Here is a 14,590-nt window from a genome sequence, read left to right as displayed (position 1 = left end):
GTTATAGGAAAGCCAGTTCTGGGCAGACCTTAGCAAATTGAGTTTCTTTTGGATGGTTAAAAACAATCCAATTGTAAAGAAAGTTTTGTATCTATATAAGTTGTTAGGAATTTTCTGGCCTAGCATCATGGATCATTTAGGATGCCTTTACCTGTGATAACAGAAAACCAAACTATAAGTGGCTTAGACAGTAAGAAAAACCTGTCTGACTAGAAATGCTAAGGTGTACAGCACAGTATAGTTCAGAATCAATTTCACAACTCAGTTACATACTCAAGGATCTAGGTTGTTCCATGTTTATACTCTGAAGAACTTAGCCTTTTGGTTTTCCTCTTGGGACCACAAGAGGAACTAGCCTAAGATGTATGTGTCTTTCTAGGTATCACATGTAGAAGAAAATATCCAAATGTAGAAAAAAAGGACTCTTTTCCTAGTGTCCAATTTTAAGACTGAAGACGGCTTTCCCAGAAGAAAACTTTCATCCTACTCTGTCCTCCAATGCCACACTAGCTAGAATTTCTGTATATGTTTATTTCTAAACCAGCATCTGGCAAAGGAAGTGGGATCATGTGATTGCTGCTTAGACTAGTTAAGGTTTACCTCCTACGGCTGGGGAAGGCCCCCGAGTCCTTTGGAGCAAACAACCATCAGTATTTTTTTTTTAAGATTTTATTTATTTATTCATGAGAGAGAGAGAGAGAGAGAGAGAGAGAGGCACATAGGCAGAGGGAGAAGCAGGCTCCTCACAGGGAGCCCGATGTGGGACTCGATCCCTGGACCGGGGACTATGCCCTGAGTTGAAGGCAGACACTCAAACCGCTGAGCCACCCAGGCATTCCAACCATCAGTATTTGAATAAGATCAATAAGCAAAGAAAGAAAGAAACCACATTTGATAGGCAACTAATATCATCCACATCACAGCCTTAAATTTTTTTTACTGTTCATTTGGTATCTTATCAAGAATTTATTTTTGTATCTTTTTCTGTTGACTTAAGTAACACCATAACTCTGGCATAGAAGCCTATGAGTTAAAATTGATTTTATAAAAACAATTTTTAAGCCTGTGGGTTATTTCATGTTGAAGTATGCTTCATCATTTTCTGATTGTTTTTTACACAATGTAATCCTATCAGTGAATTATTCTTGTGTTTCCTCCTCTAACTATAGATATTTTCCTATTTATAAAGATGGTTTCCCATTACAATAATACTCATTTAACACCACCATTGACATCCCATCTCTAATATTCTCCTCCTACCACAGTTCATCTCCCATTCCAGGATCTTTCTTTATAAGGCTATCTCTCACTCCATGCCAGAAACAAGTCTTAGTGGTACAGCAATGCTAGAGGCCTGATGGCAGTTCTGTATCTAGTCACCTGGTTTCTCATTAGGAATGATGGTTACTCCAGGGATGAAGAAGAATCAGGAAATAGAGGAAGTAAACTGACCAGAAAAGGCTGACAAGTTGGTCACTAGGGAAGAAAGGCAGAAATGGAGGCAAGCAAGAGAGACAGAATGGGGTACCTGGAGCTGACGACCAGAACTAAATCCAATTGCTTCCATGTGGTCAGAAGAAGGACCATTGGAACTACATTAGAAGGTGTTACCCTGGCTGAGATGGCCTCACCAAGCATTTGCCAAGCTCCACTGCCCGGATATGACATCTTGAAAGTGGTATTGACTTAGCCTTTCTGCACTATAGGATCTGTTTCAGAGCATAATGGTTCTATAATAGCTGTCTTGCCCTATGTATAAGAAAAGAAATATCAGTAGAGTGGCATGAGAGCTCAGAGATGATAGTAATTCATTGACTTTTTTTTTTTTAAGTGGCTTCATTGTTACTTTGGTTACTGATCTGTAACCAATTAAATTGTAGCTTATCCCTAGATTAGAAACCAGAGGCTGCCTCTGTAGAACTGTCAGTAGACTTACCTAAGAGCTTGATGGACAGTTCCAGCCTTTCAGCAAGTCAACTCACTGGTGATAATCAGAGTCTTTCTTTTTCTTTCTTTCTTAAATGGAATTATTTGTCAGTAATGTCTCCTTTTTTGTCATCTCTTACCTAACACTCACCTTAAAGATCTTTAAAATTTTAGTTTTGAAATAATATTCCACCCTCATCCCGGGTGAGTTATATGTCTTGAAAGTTCTAAAATTTCTTAAATAATGTAAAAAAATTCACAACTGAATCGTCACTTTTGTCGTCTTTAAGTAGAATGTGTACATTCTTTTCATAGAAGAAATTTATATGTGTAGGACTGAAACTACCTGTCTATCATGTGGATTTTCCTTAGTGTCACATTTACTGATAATTTAGATTTGTCTGTAACTGTGGTAAAGGTAGAAATAAAATCTGTGCAATCAAGTCTCCATGGTTAAAATTCTCTTTTAGGGCAGCCCGGGTGGCTCAGCAGTTTAGCGGGGCCTTCAGCCCGGGGTGTGATACCGGAGACCCGGGATCGAGTCCCACGTTGGGCTCCCTGCATCGAGCCTGCTTCTTCTTCTGCCTGTGTCTCTGCCTCTCTCTCTCTCTCTCTCTGTCTCTCATGAATAAATAAAGTCTTTATAAAAAAATAAATAAAATTCTCTTTTAAAAAAATTCTTCCAAATTTAAAAAATTGTTTAGGGGCACCTGGGTGGCTCCGTCAGTAGAGCATCTGATTCTTGATTTCAGCTTGGGTTGTGATTTCAGGGTTGTGGAACCGAGCCCCACATCAGGCTCCGTGCTCAGTGGGGAGTCTGCTTGGGATTCTCTCTCCTTTTCCCTTTGCCCTCTCCACAATAAAATAAATAAATAAGTCTTTTAAAAAATATTGTTAGGGAATGCCTGGGTGGCTCAGTGGTTAAGAGTCTGCCTTCAGCTCCAGGTGTGGTCCCAGAGTCCCAGGATCAAGTCCCATCAGGCTCCCCTCGAGGAGCCTGCTTCTCCCTCTGCCTATGTCTCTGCCTCTCTCTCTCTGTGTCTCTCATGAATAAATAAATAAAATCTTTAAAAAATATATATTGTTTGACTTGGGGTCAGATCTCTCCTGCTTCTAACTGGAGTAAAACCAACCTTGAGTTTCTGTAATGGAGTAGTGAAAACAAAAGACTTTTTAAAAGTAACCTTATGCTAACATTTATGTTACATTTCCTGTTCTTTTTCTTTACTCTTCTAGTTCTCTACTCAAGTACTGAATACTTGCTGACCTTCAGAAGATAGTCTTCAGACTTAATACTAAAGATAGAGCATAGGTGAAAACTATATGTTCTAGGCTATATAGAGGAGAAACAGTAGCTTCAGAAAGGAAATCATTTAAGAGTCTGAATGAAGGATAGACCAATAAGGACAGGGGTGTGTAGTTGGTCAGGTCAAAGCTAGAGAAATATTGAGTGGGTGGAGAGAGACAGAAAAGGCATATGGCTAGCTCATGGAGACATATTTGAGGCCCAGTGTAGCAAGATAGGATGCTGGCTAAGGTTGGAAGAGACATGAAAAACAGTCAAGGAAACTGGATGAGAAAGGAAAGGGTCAAAATATAGAGTGAGCACAGAAACATACAAACACAGATCAGGCCAAGAGAGAAAAGAAGAGAAAGAAAAGTGAATGCTCAAGGGAGACCAAAATTCAAAAAGTCTTACCAGAGTAAGCAGAGTCCGATTCTAGTGAAGGCAGTGACGCAGCCTTTTAGAAGACGTGAAGCAGGATAGAGATAGAGAGTGACTGGGAACAGATAAGGATAAAATTGAGACAGACATAGTAAGTAGTGCAAAAAGTAACATTAGATGAATGTAGAAAGAAACAGGTAGAGAGAGACCAGTTATTTGCATCTGTAACATACGACTTTTAAAATATAATGTGCAAAAAGCTGGATTGGGTACGGAGAGATGCCTAGTAGGCCTAGACTTAGAATGGGAGAGCACATAACTGGTCCAAAGGCTATAGGAAAGAATGGTTTACAAAGCAGCCCTGGGTATAGCTACAGGCATGGATCAGCATGGTTTGGATGACTGGAAAGAACATATATATATATATATATATATATATATATATATATATATATATATATAGCGCAAAAGTGACAGTGGGCTTATAAATATCCAGAGGAAGAGTGGGAGGAATAGGATAAGCCCACAGTTACCTCCAGGGGATGATCAGACATAGTGTTCTCAGAGATGTAATGGGCCAGTCAGATACATGGACAGAGATACACATCAGAGAAACCTCAACCAAGCATGAGACAAAAAACTCAAGTAGATATGAGTGGGTCCAGGAGGAAATGAAGAGCCATGGAGTAAGCAGAGATGGAGTAGGACCAAAGGAAGGGTGAAAATAGTGAATGGTTTCAGAGAGAGAGAAGTTATACAGAACATGAAACCAAATGAAGAAATACTCATTAGGCTCAAATGAGACAAGGCTCCACACAGGAGACTCTAGGACCCATGGAAGAGAAAGAAGTAAAGGAGAAGCAGGCCAAGAGAGTCAGTCAGTAGGGACCTACAGGAATACAGCAAAACGTATCAAGAACACACAGAGAGCAGTTCGTGAAACATGAAGATAGTTTATGGAATAAAACAGAGTTGTCTAAACAGAGATCGAGGGAGAGTTATACATAGGAGTTGATGCAGAGAACACATCTGTAGCAGGCAGAAAAAGACAAGGCATGAGCCTAGACACAGAGAATCAGGTACATCTAGAAAATGGGAAATGGATTGAAAGTGAAACAAGCAGATAAAATAGACTTTCAGCTGAAAGTCTGAAAACTAATAGAGATGAGGAAACGTAAGTGACTAGAGAAAGATAAGGAATGATCAGGCCTGGAAGAGGCTAAGAAGATCATGGGTGGTAGTGGTAAAATACAGAACAAATCATACTGAGTAATAGATCACAGTTACTACAGAGTAGAAATAATGGGTGGGGATAGATATGAGCATCGGCGTAGGTACAGAAATGGAAAATACAGCTCAATAAAAAAGTTAATCATGCATAACGATATACCTTATTTGGTGGATAGGAGGAGCGGAACATTAATTCTGAGTTGAGGCCTGGTTTTATAGAATGCTATTTTAGCTTTTCAGCACACAAAGAAAAGCACACAGAACCACCCTCAATCAATCTTGGTTGAGATGCAAGAGGTTTTTAGAAATGTAATGTGTTTTATTTGGGGGCTTTTTGTTTTTAAACAGAATGCTCATGAAAGGTGTGACTGTGAGAGATTCTTGTGACTGGTGTCTTTAAGTGGATTGTGTCACCTCTATTATTCTCCCCTCTCCTTACCTAGATTTATTGAAACATCTTAAGTTATGATACCTCATTCATTTGTATATACACCAGAGGACCCAGTGTTTGAGGATTGTTAAATACAAATATGATACCCTGAGTTATAAGAGGGGTTTCTCAGAATTGCTGAAGCATGTATGCATGATTTCCAGATAGCATTTATTTGTGATTCTTCAGTAACCACCTCCCCAGCTGTGCTTCTTTTCCAACACCAAGACTTTAATTTTTCTTCTGCCCTCATCTTTTTTATAGCAAGGACCGTGCAGCAACTACTGCTGGAGCTGCTGGCCTGGCAGGTGGGCACCACCGGGAAGCATGGGCCACCAAAGGTCCCTCGTATGAGGACTTATACACTCAGAATGTTGTCATTAACATGGATGACCAAGAAGATCATCGAGCCTCACTGGAGGGGAAATCTGCCAAAGAGAGACCCATTTGGTTGAGAGAGAGCACTGTCCAAGGAGCATATAGTTCTGAAGAGATGAAGGAAGGTAAGAGTAGAAGTCAGTAAAATGAAGTATGTCTTGGATTCAGTGGAAAATGAACTGGACTTAGTGGGCAATTCTTAGTTTTATTGGTAATTCATATCTGTTTTACAAAATAATTGCATTATAGCAGGAAGGAAGAAATTAAGCAATAAGCATTAAAACCAACCAATATATCCTTGTATTATCCTTCAACTTAGTTGAAATAACAAGTAGACACTTTTTAAATCTCCATTTTTAGAATGAAGAAATTATCATTTCTTTGTCTTAATTTCATGGAAAAGTGCTGTTGCATTCAGAGTGGCTAAGTTCACTTGTTCTTTATTCTTCTGTTGCCCTAACGTATATCCTTTTTCTTTCTCTGAATTGGGACCCAAAACTATAATACTGCTCCAAGCTTTTTTATGTTGTTTTCTTATAAATACCAAGATGATTGTGCTACCTAAAATATATGAATGAAAAGAAGCCACCTGAGTAAAGGATTAAGTATTCTTACCATCCAAGGTTGACAGAACTCCATCCTGGAGGATTTTAGAAATCTCACTGATCCCTAAACACTTAAGAATTACGTAGTAACCAGTAATTTGAGAACTGTAGCATTTTACTTTTTAAAACAATTGTTTTAGATCCTATAGGAGTCCAGGTGTCACTATTTAGTAGGCTTGTTTTCTCCAACGTGGTTTCTTGCCTGTTTTTAAAGCTACCAAACCTTTGTTTCGAACTTAGAAACAGAATTGAGTAAAATAAAACTATTGTTAGCTGGTATAATATATATTTAGGTTCATAAGCTTAACAAATTGGATGTTTACAATTCCTAGAATGATAGAATTTGAATCATAAGGGGCTTTTAAAAAGTTATCTAGTCACCCAATTCAAATTTGTGAATATTTTCTTTCTGTATAAAACAGGATAGTATACTCTCATGTCTGAATTTGCCTTCTTATTAAGTTTTATGATAGAATAGGCTCTAGTGAATGTGAGAAGTGAGTCTTGATTGTCCTACTCTTAATTTTCCTCAGACTTCAAGTTATTTTAATATTTTTTAGACTTAATTATGTGCTCATTACTATACTGAAAGCATAGTAATCTATTCTAATTCCAATTGCCTCTATTTTCCTTACAAATAATCCTCTTCCCCCCAAGCCACCTCAGTCTACCTTTTGTTTTATTTTAATTGTCTTTCTTTTTGGACCATCTCCAACCATAATCTACTGTACTTGAGCTCTATTAGCCAGAGTAATACATGTTTATGTATGGATTCCTCATTAATGATTTGAGTTTTACTTCCAATATCTTCCAATATCCTTCTGATGCTTTGTTGCTTTGGGTCTGAAAGCATATTAAGACCAACAACTTCAGAAACATGTGCAGGGATTTTTAAAGACCCTCACCTGCCCTGTATCAGATAGCTTAGACCAGGTCTTTCAATATACTTTATTTATTTTTTTGTTTTAAAGAATTTATTTATTTATTCATGAGAGACACACAGAGAGAGAGAGAGAGGCAGAGACACAGGCTGAGGGAGGAGCAGGCTCCATGCAGGGAGCCCGACGTGGGACACGATCCTGGGTCTCCAGGATCATGCCCAGGCTGAAGGCTGCGCCAAACCGCTGAGCCACCGGGTCTGCCCTCAATATACTTTAGATTGTTTTGCTATAGGCAGATTTTCTTACACTTTCCAGTATGGGAATAAATCTGCCAGTTTTCTGCCCACTTATACAGCCTTCAGCTCTTCCTTTGTATTTTTTACCATCAGCCTGGCCTTTCAGCATCCAGAATTACTTAGCATCATCAGTGAACTTAACAATTTCTTGTCTTTTTTGTGACCTATAACTCTGTTATAAGACTGTTCCTAGAATTAGGGTTTCCACGTTACTATCCAGAAATTTGCTCATTTATCCTTCTTTTTTGTTGTCTGTCTTCATCTGTAACAGAGCAGTTCCTTTTCCCCCCAAACTTCTCAAGACCTTTGTCATAAATCTTTCAGATATGATGATTTAGTTTACAAAATTAAATTGCTTTTCCCCTCATTTTATATTTACATTAATCAAAATACTGTGTTGGTAATATTAAGCTTATTGGAAAATTCTTATAGAAGCAATGATTAACTTAGACAATTTTTTGTCTTTTTTTCCCAATTGAAATACTGGATGGCAGTGAGGACTCTAGGGGTGAGCCTTAACCTTTGGTAGTGTTTTAAAGTAGTGAAGTTTGATTTTAATTCTCATTTTTACATCCAGGTTATCAAAAGCCTGTTTTCTCTGACTTGAACTTTTCACTTCTCAACTCCTGTTTCCCTTTCTGTCTCTTAGCTGCCCAATCTCATAAGTGTCTAAGGTTACATACACTAATCCATTCTAATGTGTTAATGAGAAGATGCTCTCACTTCATTCATGGCCAAATTGGTCATTTCTGAGCCTTTTCTTGGTGACGATGATAGATAACACTGAGCTAAGTGCCAGGCTTAGTCTAAACACTTCACAGATATTCACTTAATCACTACAATTATCCAGTGAGGTATATACCCTTATTTACCCCCCCCTTTTGTACTTGTGAAAATTGAAGCGAAGTGAGATGATGTAACTTGGCCAAAATCATAGTTAATAAGTGTTAGAGTCAGGATTTGAATCAGGGAGTTAGGTTCCAAACAACATTTTTAATCCTTTTATATGTTTTAAATGGCAGTATATTTGGTATTGAGAATACAGAATACAAATGGTTTTCCTTAAATTTTTCAGGCCTGATATATACACAGAATGATAGGAGGTGTGTGGTAAGAGAATCTTCATTCCTGATACCAGATTCCTTTTTATAAAGAGTTCAAAGTGCACTTAGTTTGTTTCAGGAAAATAAGACTGCATTTATTCACTCACGTATTTATTTGGAGGCTAATAAGTGATAGGTACTATTTCGGGTGCATGGGATATATCATTAAATAAAAAAGATAAATATGTTTGTGGAGAACCTACATCCTGGGAAAAGAGGTGACAAAGACTATAGACATGAGTTATTTTGTTAGAAAGTAAGTGCTATCAGGGAAAAATAGAGCATTGGGAGTGTGGGATAGGGTGAATTAAAAGAAGGTAACATTGGAATAAAAACATAAGGATGTGAGAGAGTTATATAACATTGAGGAAGAATATCCTGGGTAGAGGAAACAGGCAGTACAAAGACCCTAAGGTCGGAGCGAATGTGTTACATACAGGGAATCCCATGGGGTTAGCGTGGCTATAGCAGAATGAGCAAAGGGAAGGAGAAGCGGGAAGTATGCGAGCAAGTGAGCAGGAGGGGTTCCAGGTAATGTAGGACTACTCTATAGGCCATTGTAAAGCTTTTGGCTTTTATTCTAAGCAAGACGAGGAGCCACGTTTTGATTTCCTAATTTCCTAACTACTGTACTTGATCCTTCGTAGATATAATTACATATGTTCTTATCCAGAGTTCTATAAGGTAGATGTTTTTATCATTCTGCTTTACAGGAAAAGATGCTGAAGTTCATAGATCAAAACTTGCCCGAAATAATACAGCTTGTGTATAAAAGTTCCAAGATTCAGATCCAGACTATGTCATTCTTAAAACTCATGTGTACTTAAACCAGGCTACTTAAGTTCCAGTTTGTGAGAAATATTTTGAATATCTTATAGACAGTTGCCCCAAAACTGGAACCAGTGAAGTCCATTAGTTATAAAGGAATGGCTTTTATATTGAAGGACACTGACTTTCTGGGCTTTTCCTTCCAGGTGGCATAGATATAGACGCATTTCAGGAACGTGAAGAGGGCCGTGCAGGACCAGATGATAATGAGGAGGTCATGCGAGCACTGCTCATTCACGAGAAGAAGACCCCCTCTGCCATAGCAGGCTCAGTGGGGACAGCTGCTCCCGTGACCACTGCCAATGGCAGTGACTCAGAGAGTGAGACCAGTGAGTCAGATGATGACTCCCCACCTCGACCGGCAGCTGTGGCAGCGCATCATCGAGATGACGACGAGGAGGAGGATGATGAGTTTGAGGAAGTAGCAGATGACCCCATTGTTATGGTGGCTGGCCGTCCATTCTCCTACAGCGAAGTGAGCCAGCGGCCAGAGCTGGTGGCCCAGATGACACCAGAGGAGAAAGAAGCATACATAGCAATGGGACAGCGCATGTTTGAGGACCTTTTTGAGTGAGCTTTCTCTACCTTTTCTTCCTTTCTCTAATGCTCATTTCAAAAAGAAATTCTCTACCTTTGAAGCAAAGTGTTTAGTGGCATTCTGCCCTTCTCGAAGAACATAATGGGAGAGAAAGTTTGATTTTCTAATGCCAGAAGCTTCCCCATAGGTAGGTTGGCTATAAGCATTTCCTTCCCTGCTATCTATACAGTATTAATATCTTACTGTATTTCATATTTACCTAATCTTTTTACTTTTAAGACCCATTTTTCTCCCTTCTGAAATGAATGCAGGAGACCTGTGAGGTAAACTCTTCCTGTGTGCCCACTAGTACAAGTTACAGTAATTAACTGATCACATCTTTTAAAAAATGTGTTCTGACTGAGCATTCCAAACAATCCCTGATATTGCTGTAAGCAGCTTGGCAACAGGCAGATCATTGGTGAGAGACAAAAAAATCTTAAAACTTCATGTTGCCCTTTGTAAGGGGAGGAATAGGCCTAAATCTCATGATTAATATCTAAACCAAAATTTGTGTCTTTTGAACTGACTTGATTAATAGTCTGTTGTTTTGCTTAATGCCTTTTGGTTTGGATGTTGGATGTTACCAAGTATACTTGGTAAACCCTTACAAAGAAATTAGGAGAAAACATGGATACAGGACAAGGAGTTCCTGTACAGGGTTGAAGAGTGGAGAGCATTGGGAACAGTGCCTTTTAGAATTGCCTGAGTTTGTGCTGATTTAGAAATCCCTTATGGAAAGCTGAGACTGGTCCCTTTCCTTTTCCTGTCTTCTACAGTGCTATAAATTGTTTAATGAGGCCATTCCAGCAAAAATCAGCATATAATAATTGATTACTCTTCTCTTTCTTTTCTCTCAACATCATCGAAGTTTTCTTTGTCTCTTTTGATTCTTGTCAGACATGGTGTTTTAGAGTGCATCCAGTACTTTGTTGAACCTTGTAACCTCAAGGAACATAGTTTATTTTTGGTTCTGATATGTAGCATGGTATTATTTGCTATAAAGCAGAACTTTAAAAATAAAGAACTGTCATGCAAGGGTCTATAGCAATTGTATTTTTTGTAATATTTTGCCTCGCATTGTAATTTTTAAGTATTTATCATTTTACAGTACATGCGTGAAGATAGATTTTAGAGTATCTGAGCCTTGTATGAAGTGATGTTTCATTTACCTGGGTTGTAGTAATGGCTGAATATTGACAATAAATCTATTTTGTACTGACTGAAATTTGTTAATTTCTGGCTCTGTAACATCTTGGAGCATAATTAAAATGAATACTCTTCCCATTAAAACAGTGTTTCAGACTTCTTTCTCTTAATAGTCATATTTCAAATAACAGATGGAATGGTATGTGGTCTAAATTTTTTCTGGCAATAAGCTGCCTTAAAAACGACTTTTATGTATCTTGTACATATGGGTCTATTCAACTTTTAAACATTATTTTTAAACTTACATGGTTCTAGAAAAGTTCATTTAAATAAAATATTAATCAAATGTTTCAAAACAAAACAAAAAAAAACACGTAGTTTTGGGGGCGCCTGAGTGGCTAGGTTGTTTAAGCCACTGATTCTTGATTTCTGCTTGGGTCATGACCTCAGGGTGGTGGGATTGAGTGCTGTGTTGGGCTCTGCACTCAGTGGGGAATCTGCTCAGGATTCCCTCTCTCTCCCTCTGCCCTGCTCTCTCGCTCGCTTGCACTCTCTTTCTCTCTCTCAAATAAATAATAAATCTTTAAAAAAAAACAAAAAACAGTTGTACATGAACTGTCAGCTCTTCATTTCAGTGAATAAATGTTGCTATTTTTTTCTTGAGCCTAACTTGCATGTTCTGCTTCTTAGGGCTACTGTTTTAGTTTTTCCTTCCTGTCATCCACCAGCTTCTTAGAGAATCATGTAAACTGGTTGCATATTTCTTTCCCTCTTGCAGTTTGTGTCTTGCCCTATTATTATGCTGAAATGACTTTTTCCAGTCATAACTGTCCAATGTAACAGCCCTTTATTCCTCAGTCTTTTTGACTGCTTTTCAGTCTTTGATGCTGTCAATTCATTCTTTCTTCTTGAAACATTTTCATTTGGTATCCCAGCCATTATGCTGTCATGGTTCTACTTGCTTCACTGGCTATTTCTTCTCAGTCTTCAGATTTTATTTCCTCCTCTGCTGTATGTATGAGCATACCTCAAGGCCTTGTTCCTTGTGTGTGTGTGTGTATATGGAATTTATGCTACAGAAAAATGTCATAAGTGAAGACACAAGTATTTATTGCAGCAGTATTAGAATATAGATATATAGATATACTAAATATGCATTGATCAGTAATTATGCTCCCATGAAGTCCTGTAGCTGTTAAAAAGCATGTATTGATAGGAAAAGATATCCATTATGTATTAAGAATTCTGTTTTTCTACATATGTATGTATAAAGTATCTAACACAGTATTTACTGTATGTCTTTACATATGTTGACTCATTTAATCCTTTATAACAAACCTGTGTGGTAGATATTTGTATTTAAAGATTATATATATATATATATATATATATATATACATATATATATATATATATATATATATATATATTAGAGATGACAATTACCTGGTCTTAATGCGCTATAATGGAAGAGATATTTCCATTTTGAAAAAAAAATCAAATGGATGTTTACAGAAGTTCATGTAGAAAATATGCAATAGAATTAAATAGGGTAACAAAAGCAAACTTTTATATTAATACTAGGACTTTCAGGTGTGACTTACTTTTTAAAAATTCTGGGTTCATCTTTCTCCTCAGAGAAATATCTCTGATTTTATGCTCAGAATTAGTAGGGAAATATAATTCAGTATGCAAAATTTTGGACATTACTCCCATATTTCAACAGCATACTAAGGACTCAATAATTGAGTTTGATATTATTTAATCAGACAAATTTTTGTCTGTTGAATGGCACAATCTGTTGAGAAGAGCCAGTTAGTGACAGAAATGACCAAAAATGGTAACCCTGCCACTTAGCCTCTGAAGCTCTAGTGAGGGCAAGTTCACACACGAGGTTGATTGATAGATGTAGTCATGGTGTCTGTTGATCTCAGGATGGCTAGAATTGTTACTACCCACCACCCATGATAAGGGATGGCCAGGAACTCGTCTCTGAATGGAGCTGACTATATTATTATAACTCCAGTATCAGCTGCCCAGGCGTCCCAACCTTTCCCTCTCCTGTAAGATTTAAATAGAACACTTTTATCTTAATATCATGGGATACTTCTTCCACTTTCATTTCTCTTTTTGATGGGGAGAGTTGTGGAAGGGGCTGGTGGTTTATATCCTTCTGCTCTGCCTTCTTGCTTCCCTGGTTTCTCTCCTCCACACCACCTATACCAACTCCCACAGTGCCATCAGCACAAGTCCATGTAGCAGATATTCACTGAAGTTTTTACAGTAGTGGGCAGGAGGTGGGCAATGAATGTTTTATCTCGGCATTGCAGAGTCAAGGAATGTAAGAGTAGATCATATACATCCTGTTCTTAAAGAGTTTCTACCATCCTCCTTTGTTTCATCCCAAGTAGAGTCCTGCCTTCAAATCTTGCTAAAATTTCAACTTCCTATTTTCTTCTCTTTATCAGCCTTTTTTCCCCCAAAGGCCTTAGAAAGTTATAAATGTGTTAGAGAAAATAATGTCTTTATTTTATTCCTAGTTCAAGTAAGGCCTTGAAAGCTCTTATATCCAAAGTGGCCTTTCCAAGATGTTTCCCTAACCAGGGTCCCATCTTCCCACTGCTAAGAGTCAGCATGAGAGGTTAATGCTTTCAAAGGAACTTTTTTCTCTTCCTACCACACTAAAAAACATTATTCATAACAGTCTGGGCCTTTAGGTAATCATAACCTTATATCTTGTGGAAAACTACTTTCATTCTATCTGTGCTTGAAGTGGAAGCCTTTTTCTTAGTTGCCCCTTTTCCCCAAAACAATGCTTAGGGAGTATTTCCACTACTTAAGGAGTATAAGTTTAGATTATTAAAAAAAATGTATCCAATTTGGCATGCCTGGAACTCAGAAGACTAGGTCTGGTCCCAGCTGCAGTTAAATAGACACTTGCACGTCAACACTGTTACCTGATGCAGTCTTTCTGGGCCAGTTTCTCAGCTGTTAATAAGGAGAGGATTATGCTAGGATCACAGTGATTCTTTTCTGCTCTGCTGTCTTATGGAGGTAAGTGATAGGTCAAATATATATATATATATATTTTTTTTTAGGTCAAAGATTTTTAAATGCAGCCTAACAACAACACAAGCCAGGAAGTTTTCTGATATGCAAAAAAGCAATTCCAGCCAGGTGAAGGATATTTCAATTAAGGGACTAGTGTAGGTGGTAGGTTTAGGATTTAAAAGGTAAAAAAATAAAATAAAATATAAATAAAATAAAAGGTAGCAAACCTCATCCTAAACAATTGCTAGTTAGGTTTCTCTTTTCCTATCTTGCCAAGATACTTCATTTCTAATCATCTGAATGACTGAGGAAGAGATAATTGAATATTTCATAACTCTTTTTGGTATCATTTTGAGAGAATTGGATACTGAATGGGGAAACAAGATTGGGAAGAGCAGTTCATTTTCTTTTCTATCAGTTGGCTCTAAGGCTAGATTCCCAGCCAGGACAACAATAGAAAGACTTAAATA

At 37.8% G+C, this 14,590-nt stretch overlaps 1 protein-coding gene across 3 annotated transcripts in view; it reads left to right on the top strand.

Moving 5' to 3' along the window:
- GTF2E1 (general transcription factor IIE subunit 1) overlaps positions 1-11,208 on the top strand; it is a 35,440-nt gene extending 24,232 nt beyond the window's left edge. For all 3 annotated transcript variants that reach the window (XM_055316529.1, XM_055316530.1, XM_055316528.1), the window contains exons 4-5: positions 5,517-5,755; positions 9,490-11,208. In XM_055316529.1, coding sequence (XP_055172504.1) covers positions 5,517-5,755; positions 9,490-9,917 — 667 coding nt within the window. In that variant the 3' untranslated portion in view covers positions 9,918-11,208. The remainder of the gene's footprint in view (positions 1-5,516; positions 5,756-9,489) is intronic.
- Positions 11,209-14,590: the final 3,382 nt, after the last annotated feature.

Source organism: Nyctereutes procyonoides, unplaced genomic scaffold (genome assembly GCF_905146905.1).
Source record: "Nyctereutes procyonoides isolate TBG_1078 unplaced genomic scaffold, NYPRO_anot_genome, whole genome shotgun sequence".
NCBI lineage: Eukaryota > Metazoa > Chordata > Mammalia > Carnivora > Canidae > Nyctereutes > Nyctereutes procyonoides.
Note: the sequence above shows the minus strand (reverse complement) of the source record. Positions and strands in the feature narration are given on the sequence as shown.